The sequence below is a fragment of the Balaenoptera physalus genome (genome assembly GCF_965194825.1).
Source record: "Balaenoptera physalus genome assembly, chromosome: 9".
In the NCBI taxonomy this organism is placed as follows: Eukaryota; Metazoa; Chordata; class Mammalia; order Artiodactyla; family Balaenopteridae; genus Balaenoptera; species Balaenoptera physalus.
Genome location: NC_138888.1, coordinates 19,751,570 through 19,772,080, shown reverse-complemented (window position 1 = coordinate 19,772,080; position 20,511 = coordinate 19,751,570). Strand labels below are relative to the sequence as shown.

The following is a 20,511-nucleotide window of genomic DNA, read 5'->3' as shown; positions in this document are numbered from 1 at the left end:
CGGCGCAGCTCCCAGTACCTTCCCAGGAGAGCTCTCCTCCCGGCTCGCGCTTCAGGAACTTGTACCAGAACGTGTCCACGCGGCCCGGCTCCGCCCCGTCCTGCGCCGCCTCCTCGGCCGCCAGCTCCACCTCCCCGAGCCACAGGCCCGGCTCCTGCAGCGCCAGCGCCCCCGCGCCCGCCGCCGTGCCCGCCGGCCTCAGGCGCACCGCCCCGCGCGGCTCCCAGTGCCCCAGCTCAGGCCGAGACCCCACGACCAGCAGCTCCGGCCCGGCCCCGGCCACCGCGGGCGGCACCACCACCCCGAAGCGGAACCGCATGGCGGCGGGCGGCGCGGCTCCCGGGCTCCCGTGTCCCTGCGACCGGCGGACGCGACCCGAGCGCCAGGCGGCCGCGGCGATTGGGCGGCAGCGCGCGAGGCCTGGACGCGCGAGGCGCGGACGCTGGCGGGGACACGTGCGATGCTGCACCTTTTTTGGGATGCATCACGCGGCCCAGGAGCCCGAGGATGATCCAGGCCGGGGCCTTTGGCCGCGGGAAGTGGTCAGCTGGGGCCACCACCCGTCTCTCCCGGAGAAGGAGCCTGGCCCTTGCCCGCTGCCTCTTCCAGCGGCTCCGCGGACGGCTGGGGACGCATCGGAAGCAAGGAAAAGGGGTTGGGAAAGGAAATAAAACATCTCATAAGCCCCGAGATTTTCCAGTAATCTTTCCAAAAAACTGGAATTTATTTTTGTGAGGATCGTAGGAAGAAGAGAATGGCATATAGAAAGCAGCCTCCATAATAGTGAAGTTGGGGAAAGATCCTGCAGCGGTGTCTGGAGAGCTCCGGACCTTCAACAGGTCATTTACTCTCTCTGGGCCTCAGGTTCTTACCTGTAAACTGAGGGTATAAAATAATGATCTTTAAAGACCCTGCCGGCTCTAAAGTTTTTCTGATTAGTGGAAGAGGCGCCATTCAGAGCCCAGAGCTCGTGCAAAAACACTGAATACTTTTCCCTTGCCTAGACCAATTTGATGCCTGAAATGACACATGATCACATTCTTTTTTCGAAAGAGTGTTATAATACTTTTAGTATGTATAAAAATGGGTTTAAAGTAAATAGTTTCAAGCCTTTCCAAGGTAAAACAAAACCCAAAAAAGGTAATTCTATGACTATAAATATATGACTGATAATTTTTAAATGGCATAAAATAAAGCTTTTTGGTTTAAGTTTGCTTTCAGTAAAAGTCAGCAATATTTTTTCAACTTAAAACATCATTTTGTGTCCAGAAACACAGGCTTATAGTTATTTGATCAAAAGAAAACTGTTAGGGGTAGGGTGGGGAGGAGGGGGGCTTTAATTTTGGTCACTGCCTTAAGAAAACCACCTGTCCTGTTTACATAATGTGTTACTTTTTGATTCTTTATTAAAATTGTTCTCGTGGTCTTAACATTTCTATATTCATCAGCACTTAACATAGCAATCTTATGTGAACTAAAGACACACAAAGACATGACTTTACCAGTATTTGAAAGCTTGTGAATAGTGGGGGGAAAGTCAAAAATTTCAGACATTCAGAATATCATAAGTAGAACAGAAAGAAATACAAAAATGTAAACCATACAAACTCAGTCTCTCTGTGGAACACTTAGTAAACTATTAATACATTTCACTTTTAAATATCGATATTCCACTCAGTGTTTGGTTAGTTGCTAAGCTTAAGGATAAACACAAAGAAAAATGCGAAGACAGCAGGGCTGGCCAAATACGGCTGATTCAGTAGCAAAGCAGGCATTAAATCACAGTGACAAGTGAGTCCGTTTATTCAAATTGCTGCTACAAAATATTCTTAGAGTAATTTTAGGAAAATAAGAGTCATTTGGCCATGCAAGGACCCTGGAAGCTGACAGTTCAGAACTTCCTTGTGTTCTGCCATGCTGCTGTGTTTTGTACTTTCCAAATGGCATTATTCCCATCAGCTCTTCCAAAGGGAATACTGCCCATTCTGTAGATGAAACAATGACAAAAAAGAAAACAATATATTTTTTCAATAGACATTATTTCCTTTTCTCTTCTCTCCTCGTAAATAAGTTGAGTAATTTTAACAGTTGGAAGCACCCTTTTTAAGCCTGTAAATAAAATTTATAACAGCTTATTTTATGGCATGCATGGATTTAAATATAGTACGAATGTGATGGCTACATTGCGCCCCAAGTAAAATGCAATTGGAAAGAGAGAAATACCAAAATATAAAAATACATATTTTAAAGTCTCAATCATACTTTGACTGTCAATCATTTTAATTTATTAACTATGATAGTTATAATAGTTATTGAGCCCTTTTTATGTGCCAGATACATGGTGTTCATATTCATATTATCTCATTTAATTCTCTCACCAATCCTATGAGATAACTGTAATTGTTATCCCTATTTTTATATGCTAGAAAACAAGCAAGAAAGGTCCAGTAAACAGCCCACAGCAAGGAAGGGGCAGAGCCAGATGCTAAAAGACATCCATTCATCTTATAGTTAAAGATAAGATAACATAATATAATATAACACAATATTTGATTTCTGATAAGTAAATCATTTACAGAATGCATTTAAATCCCAGCATATTTAAATAAGTTATTCTCCATTAGTTCTTAATAAAAAAATGAACTTTCTGTAAATATTTCCTGTGACTAAATTCATGCTTAGGAATGATGGAATAGAAGATCATAAGTGGCAGTCTAAACTGATCAATGAGATCTGTAAAGACATAAATATCTTGGTATCTAAAGTGGATTTGACCTCAGGTTCTAGAAAATGGTCATTTTTATGTCTTAATATGCCTATCTTGTTGGCAGTAGTAACACAGATTTAAGAAGGCAAGGTGAAAACATTTACCAATTATTAAGCTGTGTTATTCCCAACTCGTTTTCCTTGTTGAGTTCTCCATGTAAGATTTCTTTTACATTTCAATGACTCAGGATATTTATTAAAAGAGATTAGTTATGAAATCCATTTGGGGTCAGATTCTTGATGCTATAACAACAAGCTGAATTTAGAACAAGAATTAGCCCAGCAGAGTAACATAATTCTGATAATAATTTTTAAAAGACCAAACTAATTTGTTGTCATTGAATTTCATTTCTATAGTGCTATCTTATATATAACTACAATATATCTTGAAGAATGGGTGATAAGTTCAAATTTAGAGTTTCAGGATCCAATTCAAATGCAAATTCTTTCAAAGCCCCCCTCCCCCAGGGAAAGGTCTTCCTTGGATCTCTGGTAATTTATGTTTTCTGAAGCAATCTTTCACTAGTCAGTGAGTTATCATAAGTCTTTCCTTATAATATTGTGTATGTATTCACACACTCACTGATGTAAAACACATTTCAACCAAGTAGTTTAGGAACCATTATAAGTATTAGTTTATTACTTGTCAGAACATATTGAGTTAAATGTGTCACATATACTATTTCCAATTTTGTAGCTTAAAAAAATAATAATAAAAGCAAAACCAGACAAAACATTCCAGGGAGAATTTGAATACAGCTTAGAGATGTTTGCATATTGCAACTGACTTTTTTCTGGCTTGGAAAATTGTAGGTTAGGCTACTTGAAATCCCTTTGAGGATCTGGAACAGTAAAAGGATTTGAGCTATACCAAGGCTTTGTTCAAAAATCCCACAACATTTCTCAACTATTTAAAAAATCCATGTCCCTTTTTGGTATATATAAAAATCTTCTATCTCCAGGAGATTCCAATAATTCGACTTCCCACCCCACACAGTCATAAGGAAGTACTGCATTTTCAGTGCATCACCAACAGCCAGTTTTGTCATGCATATTTCTCTGTAATTTATACGATCAAAAATGTTAATTGTTAGAAATGCTCCAAGTATAAAATTACAATGAAATGTATGCCTTTTCCAAAGACATTGACTCTGCCCCTCCCCTCAAACATCCCTCCCTCACACATCCCTTCCCACTCTCCACATTGTAAAACCCACCTGCCTACACTTCTCAGTTGGAAATCTCTACGCAACAGGTCAGTCGAGCCTGGGTTCTGTTAGGCAATGACCTCAGCTGACTTTTCCTAGGGAAAGTAGTGGGCCAAGCCAGGTGCCCAGACCTTGAGGTTAGAGACACCAGTTTAGAGCATCCTTCAGTGGTAAAAAGATCCTCCTAGGTCTGGGGTAACTTGAATGGCAGGCTCATTAACACCTTTCTCAAGGAGGGTAGAGGGCCTGATAACTCAACCCTTGGGAATAAAAGAGTCATGGCTGGAAGGGACGATCTGAAACTCCCAAGGGAACTTTCAAAGAGTTTGAGAAAAAGGAAGGAGGTTAGCTGAAAGCAGAGCTGACTCATTTATCCTTAAATGGAGAATGGAGACTAAAGTGGAGGAGGAGGGCAATTGTTAGTGGGGAGGCCAGGAGGCAAACCTGAAAGTACTTTTGAAGAATTTGAGCACACTGTAATTTACCCTTTGCTTATTTTTCCTCACCATTGTATGTGTTTGCATTAAGAATAAAAGTACTTTAAACATCAAACCATTTAGGGTGCCTATTTCTAAGATTGGGAGAGGAAGGAAGGCAGAAAGTTGTTTAGAAGACATTCCTTTACTACATCATCAGCTGCACAAAGACCAGGATCCCAGAGAGGAAAGTAAGCATTGGTGGGAACTATAAAGGAGAAGCCTGAGGTGAAACCCCACTGGCCTTCAAGAGGAAAGAAAGGATAAAGCAGGATCTGAGTAAATGCTCTGGGCCTTCCCCGAATCTCTAGTTCTTACTAGGACCTCAGGAGCTCCCTGGAAATGCAGAAAGAAGTTAGAAGGAGGGGGTGTCCTTGTATTTTAATCAATGGAACGAGCCACTTTTTAAAAGATATATATTTGGGCTTCCCTGGTGGCGCAGTGGTTGAGAATCTGCCTGCCAATGCAGGGGACACGGGTTCGAGCCCTGGTCTGGGAAGATCCCACATGCCGCGGAGCAACTGGGCCCATGAGCCACAATTACTGAGCCTGCGTGTCTGGAGCCTGTGCTCCGCAACAAGAGAGGCCGTGATAGCGAGAGGCCCGCGCGCCGCGATGAAGAGTGGCCCCCGCTTGCCACAACTAGAGAAAGCCCTCGCACAGAAATGAAGACCCAACACAGCCATAAATAAATAAATAAATAAAATTTAAAAGATATATACTTGTCCAAGCATGCATTATGGACATTGTCAAAGTATAATTTTCCAGAATGAATCTCTTGCTGATTAATGAGGGAACCAGCAGGATGGTAAAGATGGTTCAAAAAGAATTCAAGATGCAATGTATATAGACACTGAAAGACTGCTAGAAGTTTACTAGGTTAAACACAAAATTGATTAATTTCCCACGAGGCAATAAAAATGTGACCTTTGGGTTTATCTATTCTACCACACAGAAATCACTTGCATCTTTAACAGACAAACATTTACAAAATTTAATATATAACTTTGGGAGTAGGGCCCTAATCAATGGTAAACAGTAACATAAATCAAGACATGAAGAATCTCATAAAAAGTTGAATAATTCTTGAATGCATCTGGTGGACACTGCTCCAGATTGCCCGACATGCAGTCAACCTTGCATCTTACCTCTAAGTTTTGAATACTTTTTCTTAACAATATATAATAATAATAATAATAACGTCTCATTTATTGAGTTCCTATCTACCATGAGGTAGGCACTGTGCTGGGTGTCTAACACACCTTATTTAACCCTCTCCACATTTCCATGACATAGTTATGATCTCCATTTTACAGAAGAAGGATGAAAGTTTCTGAAACATTAACTGATTTGCCTCAGGCCATATAGCTAATAAATGACAGAGCCAGGAACTGTACCCAGGAATGTCTCTCTAGCCAGGGACTCAGCATATGGTTGTGCAGCTCAGGTACTGCACGGAAGCGCTGGGCTGGAGGGATCAGTGGGGGCTGAAACATAGCCCATGCTCCGCTTGCAAAGCCTTTTCCTCTGGGTGCTTTTTTCTTCCCATAAGATACCTGCTCCTGGGTAAGCCTAGTGCCACAGGGTAAACCTGTAGAAAGCCATGGGGGCTGAGAGTGCCCAGGGTTGACATATGTCACTACTTCCTTCTCCCAGAGGGAAATACTCCCAGTTCCCACAAAGGTATATATAAGCTAAAGCCCTGATTCCAAAAGTATAAAAAAACAAACAACCCAATTAAAAAACGGGCAGAAGAACTGAACAGTCATCTTTCTAAAGAGGAAATGCAGATGGCCAACAGGCACATGAAAAGATGCTCAACATTGCTAATCATCAGGGAAATGCAAATCGAAACCACAATGACATATTACCCCACACCTGTCAGAATAGCTATCATCAAAAAGAACACAAGTATCTTGTATTGGCGAGGGTATGGAGAAAAGGGAACTCTCGTACACTGTTGGTGAGAATGTACGTTGGAAAACAGTATGGTGGTTTCTCAAAAACCTAAAAATAGAGCTACCATATGATCCAGCAATTTCACTCCTGAATATATATCTGAAAAAAAAAAACCCCACTAATTCGAAAAGATACATGCACTCCAATGTTCATAGCAGCATTATTTATAATTGCCAAGATATGGAAGCAACCTAAGTGTCCATCAACAGATGAATAGATAAAGAAGATGTTTACACACACACACACACACACACACACACACACACACACACACACAATGGAATACTATTCGGCCATAAAAAAGAATGAGATTTTTGCCATTTGTAGCAACATGGATGGACTTAGAGGGCCCTGTGCTAAGTGAAATAAGTCAGACAGAGAAATAAAAATACCATATGATATCACTTATATGTGGAATCTAAAAAATACAACGAACTAGTGAATATAACAAAAAAGAAGCCGACTCACAGATATAGAGAGCAAATTAGTGGTTACCAATGGAGAAAGGGAAGTGCGGGACAATATAGGGGTTGGGGTTTAAGAGGTACAAACTATTAGGTATAAAGCAAGCTACAAGGATATATTGTACACATGGGAAATATAGCCATATTTTCTAATAACTATAAATGCAGTATAACCTTTAAAAATTGTGAATCACTATATTGTACACCTGTAACTTATATAATATGTATATCAACTATAACTTTACTTCAATTTTAAAAAGTAGCCAAAAAAACAAGAACAAAAATAAAGGCAGACCAGACAGTCTGCCACATAATATTGTCATAGACACAGTACCACAGTGCAAAGTTTGTGTAAGAAGGAGGGAGGGGAAGGGGACAAGAAAAAATACTCTTTAAAAAAATGTAAAAAACAATTAATGACAAAAAAAGGGAACCCTCATACACTGTTGGTGGCAATGTAAATTGATACAGCCACTATGGAAAACAGTATGGAGGCTCCTTAAAAAACTAAACATAGAACTACCATATGACCCAGCAATCCCACTACTGGGCATATACCCTGAGAAAACCATAATTCAAAAAGAGTCATGTACCACAATGTTCATTGCAGGTCTATTTACAATAGCCAGGACATGGAAGCAACCTAAGTGTCCATCAACAGATGAATGGATAAAGAAGATGTGGCACATATATACAATGGAATATTACTCAGCCATAAAAAGAAACGAAATTGAGTTATTTGTAGTGAGGTGGATAGACCTAGAGTCTGTCATACAGAGTGATGTAAGTCAGAAACAGAAAAGCAAATATCGTATAATAACACATATATGTGGAATCTAGAAAAATGGTATAAATGATCTTAGTTGCAAAGCAGAAATAGAGACACAGAGGTAGAGAACAAATGTATGGATACCAAGGGGAAAAGGGGTGGGGTGGGAGGAATTGGAAGACTGGGACTGACACGTATACATTATTGATACTATGTATAAAATGGACAACTGATGGGAACATGCTGTGTAGCACAGGGACTCACCTGATGCGCTGTGGGGACCTAAATGAGGGAAGTCCAAAAGGGAGGGGGTATCTGTATGTGTACGGCGGATTCATTTTTTTGTGCAGTGGAGGCTAACACAAACTTGTAAAGCAACCGTACTCCAATAAGAATTAATTAGAAAAAATTAATGACAACTGTTTAGACACAGTTTGGTAAATCTCAATATTTTTACTCATTAGCACAGATCCTTAGCAAAATTACAGCTATAAGCAGATCATATATAACAGCATGGACAAATACAGATGTATCTAACTAAATGTAGAACAGTAGCCTAGACTTTATATTCATGCACTGTGACGAGATTGTCTGGCTGTAGGGGTCTGCCATGTGGCGGCTTCCACTCCCTCTGCTAAGACCTAGTTCTGCAAGAACTTCACAGGAAACTTCACAGCCGTTCTGTCACTCTGGGAACTCTGAGAGATGAGTGAAACGGGAAACAAAAATTCTACTGCTTCCTTCCTTAAAAGGAGGCCAGAGAAGGCTATGATGAGGGAAACAGTTTACTGAACCCGACTGAGCACATTTCACTTCAATTTATAAATATTACCAGATGGAGGGAGGCACTAGTCTCTCTAGGCCACCGCACAAAAAAGAACTTGCAGAATGTACCAAAAAAAAAGCAAGTAAACTATTATACCAGCTTATATTGCACATTTAAGTCACTTGAGTTTTGAACCCCTGCTTTTCAAAGGAAAATACACATAAACCTGGTTCCTAAAAATCTGGAAGAGAAGAATTTGTTCCCTTCAGCATACACAAAGGTACTGATTTGCACTTTGCAGTGGTGGATAGGAAAAAAGACTTTTTCAGATTTTTTCAAATCCTTCCAAAAGAGGCAACTAATTCACATCAGACAATCAATATACAAATAATGTTGAAGTAGACAGCATTGGATGAGGTGACTTGGACCTCACAAATTAAGATGTGATCCTTGCCCTCAAGGAGTTTCTGGTGTAGTTGTTAGAGATAAATACACATGACAAGTTGAATTACATCACAGATATTCATTTTTTTCAATATAAAGATACTAAATTATTTGTCACAGAGCAATGACGGACAACCAGAAACAGGAATCATAAAGGTCAGAACAGGACTGAAGCACCAAGGACCTGGATGGTTTGGTCCTTGGAAGCATAAAGGTCATAAAGGACCTTGGAAGCAGAACGTGGGAGAGACAATAAACAAGAGATGAAGGTGAGGGGACACGGGTATTCCAAGTCAGAGAACTGCATCCACAAAAGCAGAGGCAGAAAACCTCAAAACATGTTTAAGGTAAAGTCATTTTAGAGGAGCAAAGGATAAGGATCCCAAAAATCATTTTTCTCAGATAATTATATGACAAACATGTATTTTGCCTTAGTTACATTTTAGAGAAATCATGCACTTTAACTCATATGTTTCACATTTCACAATTTGTAATAAAAAATAATGGATAAAGAGACAAGCATGTTATGGTAGTTCTATAAGGAAGAAAGGGAAAATAAAAGAGGAAAGAAAATATTTTGGGTGTTTAATGTCCATAGAGAGAATATCAAACCTATTAAAATCAAGAGGTGAGGCATTTCATGTACCTTAGTTCAATATGAAGACGACTTCATTTATGCTATTTCATAACAGCAGAAATGAGTAAATTGCAAACTGTTACAATTTGCTCATTGCCTTCTTCAGTGAGTATGTGAGTACATCACCCACCAGCTTATCAGGCTAACAGTATTAATCATGGCAAGGCTCATATACATTTAATAATCTCATTTAGTTATCAAACTTTTTGAAGTATTAGGTTAGGTACATGAGATTTCTTTTTTAAGTAAATATCTTTGGGATGCAGTAACATTCTTTTTAAAAAGTGTGATTTATTATCACTTTGAGGGAAGGATCAATTTTCCAGTCTTTAACTTTCAATAAATGTCCAGCTCTGACATAGTCACTGCCGGGCCACTAAATTCACCAGAAAAAAAAATTCTGTAGTTTAATTAAGTTTGCATGTCCCAGGTGGAGTAGCAATTGATTCTATAATTCAATTTAGAAATTCCTCCATAGAATAAATGAAAACATAATTTGTTTCACCAGATTAATGGCTTTAATATTCAGTCAGTTTAATATAGTTAGTTTACCACATTGCCCCGAGTTAGAAAATTCAAAGAACTGTTATATTTGGAACTGCAGATTTTTAAGAGCCTTCTGGACCTCCATGTTCCAGCCTCTTTGTTTCATATACGAGCAAACTGAAGCTCTTATAAAACCATTTTTTAAAGTTTCCATTCATTTGTTTTCACCTATAGATCTAGATTCCTAAAACATGGATTATCTGAGAGACACACGTCCTCTTTTTTTTTTTAATTAATTAATTAATTAATTAATATTTTTGGCTCTGTTGGGTCTTTGTTTCTGTGCGAGGGCTTTCTCCAGTTGCAGCAAGCGGGGGCCACTCTTCATCGCGATGCGCGGGCCTCTCGCTATCGCGGCCTCTCGTTGCGGAGCACAGGCTCCAGATGCGCAGGCTCAGCAGCTGTGGCTCACGGGCCCAGTTGCTCCGCGGCATGTGGGATCTTCCCAGACCAGGGCTCGAACCCGTGTCCCCTGCATTGGCAGGCAGACTCTCAACCACTGCGCCACCAGGGAAGCCCCACACTTCCTCTTATTTCCATGCTCTTCATTCTCACTCCCTTTCCTGAAGGACTAACTATGTGGTAACCTCATGTCAATGATATATCCACCGGAACATACCCAATCCATGACTGATAATAATGTATTCATTATGTTGTGCGAGCATCACCAAAATCTTAATTCCAGAACTTTTCATCAATCCAAAAAGAAACCCCATACATATTCATATCAGTCTCAATTTCCCTCTTCCTCCGTCTTCTGGCAATCCCTACTCAACTTCTGTCTCTATGGATTTGCCTGTTCTGGAAATTTCATACAATTGGAATCATCTTAAGGGTTCCACTGTTGTCTTTGAGATGTCTTTACAAGCCACTGATATCCAGTCTACAAACTTTGATGCTGGTACTTTCCTTTTTCACTAAACTTATAGTTGCATTGTTTTCTCTCAACTGAATCACATGCCCACCTTTTGTTTAAAGCAGTGGATAGTTTTTGAAATTTGAAGTTTGATACCTTAGTGATAGTTGTTCACATCAGCCTGTACCTGTTTTAAATATTGTATAATTATTTGAACGGGTATGGCACCTCTCTTGCCTTTAGTTGCATCACCTGGCATGTGATAATCAAGCCTTTTGCATGTATCTTGGTAACAAAACAACTCTGCTTCACCTACTTGTGGCAATCTTCATCAGGTTCCATAAAGCACTTGGATATTGCTTTGCATGAATTTAGGGAATTGTGATCTTTCCACTAATGATAAATACTTGTTTCAATAGTATAAAATTTACATTTTGCTGATTCCTTGCCTTTCTTGTACACAAGAAGTTTTCAGATTCTAGACTGGATCATACTGTAATCTTTTTGAAGATATTTTGAAGGGCAAACAACATGTGTAGTAACAACCAAGCACACAGTTCAAATGAAGTGGCAACAATATGAAGAGCTATGATTAATTCACCACAGTGGTTGCCCCAAGGCAGAGGTCAGCAGACTTTTTCTGTAAAGGGCCAGATAGTAAATATTTTAGGCTTCATGGGCTATATGGTTTCTGTCGCAGCTATTCAACTTGTAGCACAAACACAGCCGTGGTCAATATGTAGAGATAATGAGCATGGTTGTGCTCTAATAAAGCTTTATTACAGAAACAGGTGCAGGGTATTGATTGAAGGAACGGGCACATGATCTAAGCTGGTCCAATAAGATTTCTTCCCCAAGTGGAAAAGGAAAGTTCTTTAAATATCAGACTCTAAGACTAAAACTGAGAGCTACTTGTATCAAAGTTTCTAGCCTCATGAGGACAATTAGTCTGAGAGAATGGAGCTGACACACTAAGAGAAACAAAGACAAGAGACAGAATCATCTCAGTATTCAAGGCTGTAAATCCATTTTTTCCTGAGGTCAACACTTCCCCTGCCTTCTGTGCTTTGGTCATAGGTACCTACCTAGTCACTGTTTAGGCATAAGCTGATTCAACTTGTTTTCTTATGCTTATGATCCCAGGCTATGTCACCTTGTTTAAGTTCTCAAACTCTGTCTCACTTTCTTCACTAATAAAATGGGAACAAAAATGAACCTGCTTCACCGGTTAATGAGGAAATCAAATGAGATATCATATACAGGAAAGGGCTTAGAACAATGCTTGGCAGATAATAAACCCTATGCAAATATTATCATCATTATCATCATTACCATTGTTAAGAATTTGGTTGCTTGCAAGAATATAACATAAATCTAGAATGCTACATTTTCATTAAAAGACAGAACAGTTCACACAGGCAAAACTCCTTGGCAAATCTAGCTTATTAATTTTTCCCTTCGTAATAAGGGTTATGATGGCGGAGGAAGGAAAGAACTGTCAATAATATGGATTTTAAGGCTGATCTTTTCAGAATTCAGGAATACATGGGCCATAAGAATAGGAAAGTGAAGTCTATGTTTAAAATGCAAGGGCTTAAAAGTCAGATTGCTTTATTTCTTAGCTAAGTTGCACAGATCACCTAGCTGGCATATGTTCATTAGTAAATTGGATATTCAATAATATGTCCCCATTAACCTTTTTTTTTAACATCTTTATTGGAGTATAATTGCTTTACAATGGTGTGTTAGTTTCTGCTTTATAACAAAGTGAATCAGCTATACGTATACATATATCCCCGTATCTCCTCCCTCTTGCGTCTCCCTCTCACCCTCCCTATCCCACCCCTCTAGGTGGTCACAAAGCACCGAGCTGATCTCCTTGTGCTATGTGGTTGCTTCCCACTAGCTATCTATTTTACATTTGGTAGTGTATATATGTCCATGCCACTCTCTCACTTCGTCCCAGCTTACCCTTCCCCATCCCCGTGTCCTCAAGTCCAGTCTCTACGTCTGTGTCTTTATTCCTGTCCTGCCCTTAGGTTCTTCCCATTAACCTTTAAAACATATTAATGTTTCAGCAGTTTGACATGCCAAGGAGAAAACTACCTGTGCAAATCCAGACTAGTCTTAGAACTAGTTAAATAATTCCTATCTATTAAAGAACATTGAAAACTCTCATTTTGTGATAATCATTTCCTTATTTCTCTTTATAGTTTTATTTCCTACATACACATCCATAACATAGTGTGGCAGAGGTTACTAGTATCCCACTCATATCCCCTAGCAATTACTAGGGTTAAGTCTCAAGTCTTATCATTTCATGATAGGAAATGAACTATTCTTCTATGAGAGGAAACAATTTATCAAATGTGCTACATGGCCTAATACATACAGGCAGAAATTGAGAGGATATGCCTGAAAATGAGGGGGTGGAATATAAGCTGGATATAGTATTGGCTTATTAATTTTAAGGCCCTCTCCTGTGATTCAGGATGTACCGTCTTTAGCAAGGACTCAAGAGGTCAGTCCCAATACACTGTTGGAATGGCTCCTTCAAATTTGGGGAAAAAGATGGTACATAGTGAATGATGTGAATGTTGAAATTGCCTTGGCAGAGAGAGTATTGAGGAAGGGATCAGAGAACTTAACGGGGTGAGCAGGCTAGACTAAATATTTAGAATATAGGGTAAGAGAAGCCACCAGCTGACCATGCTCCTTGGGGGTGCCCAAAGGATATCCTTTTACTAAAGCAATAAGGAATGCACTACTAAGGGAAGCATCAGTATTTGAGAATTTCTGTGGCAGCTCTTCGTTGAAGCCAGGGCTAATGGTAGAAGACACTGCTTTGGAACTGAGCTTTTCATTGTCAATGAGAAAAATAAGAATCTGGAAGAGAAAATGGCAGGTGGCAGCCCATTGACATCAGAAGGGAAGTGGATGTATCATCAACTGAAGGGGAGACATGTCCCCTCAAGGAAGGACTTTTCAGTGCCTCAGCAAGTACTTACATAGTGATTTCCAAATCCTTCCACCAAAGGGCCATACACAAGTACACTGCAGAAAAGAAAATACCTATATCTTTTAAGAGCTCTTAGCTATTGGATCTGACTTGAAATTGTCAGGAAGCCAAAATATCATGGATATCCAGTCAGAAAGGGGGCATCCAGAGATCTGTTGACAATTGGAGTCCTGGTCCATGTCCATTTCACAATGAGTCCAACGGGTCCATGAAATCATCCATGGTCATTTCTCCAGTCCTTGAGTATATAATCGGAAGGGAGGTACTTAGTAACCGGTAGAACTGGTGAAACTTAAATTGGCTCCGTAACTGTGGAGTGCCATAGTTAATTTTATGTGTCAGCTTGACTAACCACGGGGTGCCCAGATTAAACATTGTTTCTGGGTGTGTCTGTGATGGTGTTTCCAGATGAGATTAGCATTTGAATTAGTGGAATCAGTAAAGTAGATTGCCCTCCCCAGTATGCGTGGTATCATCCCACTGAGGGAGGGCCTGAATAGAACAAAAGGTGGAGGAAGGAGGAATTCTCTCCTTCTTGCCTGGATACTTGAGCTGAGACATAAACCTCCTGCCCTCAGTGCTCCTGGTTCTCGGGTCTTCAAACTCAGGCTAAATCACACCACTATCATTCCTGGGTCTCCAGCTTGCAGATGGTAGATTGTGGGACTTCTCAACCTCCATAATTATGTGAGCCAATTCCTTATAATCAATCTCTTCCTCTCTCTATATATATCCTATTGCTTCTGTTTCTCTGGAGAAACTTAACTAATAAATGAAGTAAAATCATAATTGTATAAAAGTTCGTAGAAAATTATGTATGTACTTGAATGCCTTCACTTCAGGCAAGACAGACTCTTATCCTGGAAGAATGGCAGAGATGAGTGTCTCCCTCAAAAGTGTAAAGGATGCAGGGACACGACTCCATCATATCTCCATTTAATTCACTAATCTGGCCCTTGAAAAAATCATATGGATCATGACGGATGATAGCAGAATACCTCACAGCCTTCCCAGAACTATGATAACACTCCTGATCTTGAGCACAACATAGTTCAAGGGTACCTCAGTCATCTGAACTTTTCTCAGAACTCCACTATATTTGATAGTAAAATAATTGGAACTGAGGATCAAAAAGTTGTAATACTCTGGATGCCTTTGTAAGGCAAAACGCACACCAGAGGGTTGGAAATAATTCCTTCAAAGATTCAGAGGTCTGCAATGCCAAAAGAGTGTTTTGAGATTCAGTAGTCTGAGATATGCCAGCATATCCCCTTGGAAGTAAAGAACTGCACCTTGCAACTCCTACAACTAAGAAGGTGGCACGGACTTTCGTAAGCCTCTTTGGATTTTGGAGAATACATACCACACGAGAATGTTGCCTCAACCCATTCACTGGGCAACTTGGAAGGTTACCAGTTGCAGTTGAGCCAGAACAAAAAAGGTCTCTGCAGCAATTCCAGCATTTGGTACAAGTGACAATGCCTTTTGTAACATAGGTCCCATCTGATCCCATCAAACTAGAGATGTCCGAGGTAGACAGCAATGCTGTGTGGCATCTCGGCAAACCTTGGAGCAGTTCTCCAACAAAAATTAACAGGAAAAGGTGCATAAATATCTTAGCTTTGCCCCTAAAATAAGTTAATTCTGGTGCTTTTTCACTGGCTCCCTTGAGTTCCCTAATGGGACTAAGCTCTAGTCATCTGTAGTGGTAGCTGGCTTGAAAAACACCATATATTGTCTGCTTCCACTTCTTGTCTATTTATTTCTCCACTTCCACTGCTATTTTTCTTTCCTTCCCAAATAAACTATTGGATTGACCCATATTTGCCATTTTTGCAGGTCAAAAAATGAATATCACTAGTTTCATACATTTCAACCTAATATTTGAGCTTGAATCCTTGATTTGGGATCTGCTTTTGGGGACACTCATACTAAAAAATTGTTTCACCTATTTTTTGAATTTTGTATAAATGAAACCATACTGCATACACTCTTCTGTAACTTAAGTCTTTTGCTCAACACTATGTTTTTGAAATACATTCATATTGGGGCATGGAAGTTCAATTAATTTTGTTTATGTACAGTATATTTCATTGTTTGAATATCTCACATTTTATACATTTTGTTGTTAATGGAGAGAATCATTATTTTCAGTGTGGTCCAATTATAGACAGTGGAGCTACTAAGAGCCTGGTATATACATCCTGATGTACATGCACAAGTTTCTCTGGGGTATATAACTAGAAGTAGAATTGCTAAACCACAGCGTATGTTCGTATTCTACTTGTTCTTTAAGAATACTCAAAATAAGAAAAAATAACCTTTACTAGGGTACAATCCATTGTGTACAGTATCTTCCTAACCCTTGATTTCTACACAGCTTATCTCCGATGTGAGAATTTTAATTCTATGCAGCCCTGGGTGGGAAAGAAAACAGAGGCTTTTGTTTCCTCTTAGAGTTATCTCCTTCTATATTTTCTCCTCGAAGAGTGTAATCTCCCTAAGTTTTCTCTTTTCTTACAAATAAATAAACCCAATTCCTTTAGTTATTTCTTCATAGAGACTATTTCCTATGCCTCTAATTATTTCCATTAATCTCTTCTGGACTGCCCCCAAATTTTTGAAATCTAGGGTAACCGTGATATGTATTGTCCAAAGCAGGTCAATTTTGAGAATGGAAAGAGGTGTTAAAATAATTAACAGTGCCAACAACAGTGTAAACAAGATCCATCTTAGGCAAACCGGAATGTACTTTATTCATATCACACTTTATGTGTGTGTTCTCGAACCAAATAAGGAATGCTTCTGGAGGACTGGCTCATATTAACTATTAAAGAGAAGGGGTTGGCTACATGACACATTCTCATTTACAATCCCAGTCTCAGAGGCATTACTGTGAATTTATTATGCCTGAGTAACAGCACATAATGGTATTCCTAAACAGCAAGGGCAAAACATTGATCTCTTAGCAACAACGTAAAAATACTAACTAGGTTTCAACTGTGTCCTTTAGAGAAACTGTGACTGCATATTTGATCTTCCATTTAGTAATAGACACAAATCTCATGGTAATTTAGTATTCAAAGGAGATTTTTCAAAAGTATTAGCTGGTTGCTAAGTAACGATAGGAAAGAAGGTAAAATGGGGGAAATTTTGCTAACTTCCCTTGTATTCACTGGCTTCAGAAAACAGTTCTCTTATAGATAGGACCCGTTTGACAATTTGTACCTGGGAAACTGAAAGTGTGACACTTTTCTGCAAGAAGAAATGTGCAAAACAAAACTATTTTAGGCAGAAAGAAATTTCACAGTGTTAGTATTTGTTTATATGGAACAGCCTACAATGCATCTCACCGCTTAGATAAGTGAAATATCTGAATAAAAAAGTAAAATATTTGGGGAAAAGTCTAATTACCTCAGAAATACTTGGATTTTCTCAAATAATTTGGTAATAATAATAGAAGTGGCCGTTTAATAGGAGCTGCCTTGTGGTGGTCACTAAGCTTCAAACTTCAGTTACATCACCTAATAAAATCTCCTTAATTTTCTTAACTAGAAATTATGATCCCATTTTGCTGTTTAAGATACTGAAGCTCAAGTGGTTAAGTAAATTCTAAGTGGCTGAGCCAATATTTGAACCCAAAGCTTTTTGACTCCAAAGGCCTTATGTCTTTTATAAGATATTTGCAAGGCTTTGATTTTATTTGCTACCACATAAAAGATGCTACAGTTCAGGTGACATTAAGTTAATAGAGACAGAAAACATATTACTGAGACTTGAGGATATTAGTTTACCAAAACAATTCAAAATAATTTAAGCAGAGATTTAGGGGCCCACTTTAAAAACCAATCTACACTTTGCTTGAAAGTATATTTCTAAGCTTAAAAAAATTAATTATTAATACTTAAACATTAAAGAGGTTGATGCAATCTAGGAAATAGAAAAAATTCTATTTTAAAATAAATATTGAATTTCATATTCTTCGGAAGTCAATTTAAACAATGTCAATTTAGGAAAAACTATGTATTAATTAGTAGAATAATGTAGATAATCAAGTAGGAGGAATTTAACGTCCAAATTTACAGAGGTAAGACATGTTTTTTGGTTGCCTCTCAAGTCTATCCAATTTTTGTTATGACAAAATTTCACTTTGGTGGTAAACTTTTAGTTCATCTTGTATTTTTGTATTTTAATTTAGTTTAAAACTAAGATAAATAGAAGAAGGTGGGCCAGATGGTAAGAAGATTAGAGAAAAATAGTGATTAATTTATGGAAATTAGATGGAAAGGATAAAATGAAAGAGAAAAAATTTATTATGCATGATGGGCAATAACATCAAAGTCTGATATTATTCTGAAGCAGAAAACTTGAAACCATTGGAATAATGCCCCTGTATAAACTTTTTCAAGATGAATTGAAGTAGAAACTATTCTTTTTCACTGTTCTTCTGCTCATTGCCCATCATGCGTAAGAATATTTTTCTCTTCTATTTTATTCTTTCCATCTAATTTCCACCTAATTTCCATAAATTAATCACCATTTTTCTCTAGTCTTATTACCCTCTGGCTTACCTTTGTTTATTTTATTTATCTTACTTTGTAACTTCTAGAAAATTCTTTTGAAATGCCTGAACCACATTAGCTGTCTTTCTTCATAGTAAAGTGATCCATTATTAGAAAAAAAGGTCATACTTTAAAGAACTATATTTATTTTGAACTTTGGCCTTACTGAGGATAAATACAAAATAAATTATTATGGTTTAAGGAAAAAAGTTTTCAGTAATAAAATTACATATAAGTTCCCAAATGTAATACATGCCACATCTTCAGTGGAAAAATATTAAAAATGTCAAGATAACTTTTCTGCTCACTGTCTAGATATGATTCTTTTATTGCTATCTAAGCTAAAGATAACACATGAAGGAAACTCTGGACAATATTACGAACTTAGTGTCTCAAAATCAAGAATGATAGATTTCTGAGACACTCATATGATTTTAAAAAGCAATGTTAGGTAGCATTTTTCTCGATTTCTGAAAACTGTAAAGTAATAAAGTAAATTTAATTGTCTGATTCTGCAAAAGGAATATCATTTCAATCCCTGACCAGTGAAGATTTGATTTTGAATGCCTTAAAGATTTGGTTAAATTATAATATCATACGGTTTGGGATTGGCAAATCCTAAAGAGAATTTGTGAGTCTTTTTCAATAAGATGGCAAAGACACACATCTCTTAGGATGTGTGTCTGCTGATTAATAACTAGAAGAAAAGTAAGCCATTAGAAGAGTAATGAGGTAGAACATAAATAATGACCTTTCAATGTAGTTTGGCTCTGTGTGTGGGGGGTGGGACGTGTATTTAAGAGAACTAACAGGCCTAGGAATGGAGAAGAGAGATCCCTCTAGTTGTGGGAAGGAGCAGACATGAGCAGCTCCAAATCACAAGGACATGGATAAGAACAGTGGCTACTAGGAGATCACCTCAGGGGGAAGAAATGACAGGAGGATATTTAATCTACAAATTGTGAACAAACTGGCTTTTTTTTTTTTTAACATCTTTATTGGAGTATGATTGCTTTACAATGTTGTATTAGTTTCTGCTGTATAACAAAGTGAATCGGCTATATGTATACTTATACCCCCATATCCCCTCCCTCTTACCTCTTCCTCCCACCCTCCCTATCCCACCCCTCTAAGTGGTCACAAAGCACCGAGCTGATCTCCCTGTGCTATGCGGCTGTTTCCCACTAGGTATCTATTTTACATTTGGTAGTATATATATATCAATGCTACTCTCTCACTTCGTCCCAGCTTACCTTTCCCCCTCCCTGTGTCCTCAAGTCCATTCTCTACATCTGCATCTTTATTCCTGTCCTGCCCCTAGGTTCTTCAGAACCATTTTTTTTTAGATTCCATATATACGTGTTAGCATATGGTATTTCTTTTTCTCTTTCTGACTTACTTCACTCTGTATGACAGAGTCTAGGTCCATTCACCTCACTACAAATAACTCAATTTCGTTTCTTTTTATGGCTGAGTAATATTCCATTGTATATATGTGCCACATCTTCTTTATCCATTCATCTGTCGATGGGCACTCAGGTTGCTTCCATGTCCTGGCTATTGTAAATAGTGCTGCAATGAACATTGTGGTACCTGACTCTTTTTGAATTATGGTTTTCTCAGGGTATATGCCTAGCAGTGGGATTGCTCGGTCATATGGTAGTTCTATTTTTAGTTTTTTTGGTTTTTTTTAAAATTCAAACAGAAAGTCACAAAAATTATAATCATCCTCATCAGTTCACTCAGTCCCATGTAATTAATTTTTTTTTATCTTGATCTTTTGTTAGCACTTTTATGAGTTCATCACAAACTGGCTTTTTACTTAAATATATAAGTGGGAAAAACTTTAGGTTTATTAGTATTAAACCAGTGGTTATTTATAATCAATATCTGAGGCAATTGTAGACAAGCAGATGGGCTGATGACATGTAGCTGAATATGCTTTAAAAAATGAAATTATTTAGTAAATGTCAATTGTCAGGAGCTAGCAATGTGATTGTAACATAAATATTACATTTGTGCTTGATAAGATCAAACTT

The 20,511-nt window shown here is 38.4% G+C and overlaps 1 protein-coding gene across 3 annotated transcripts in view; it reads right to left on the bottom strand.

The window, feature by feature from the left end:
- Positions 1-20,074, bottom strand: part of EPM2A (EPM2A glucan phosphatase, laforin) — a 130,089-nt gene extending 110,015 nt beyond the window's left edge. The window contains exon 1 of one of the 3 annotated variants that reach the window (XM_082474894.1): positions 19-20,074. In XM_082474894.1, the coding sequence (XP_082331020.1) occupies positions 19-319 (301 nt within the window). In that variant the 5' untranslated portion in view covers positions 320-20,074. The remainder of the gene's footprint in view (positions 1-18) is intronic. The other 2 variants (XM_082474892.1, XM_082474893.1) reach the window with 2 other exon arrangements.
- Between the last annotated feature and the right edge of the window lie 437 nt (positions 20,075-20,511).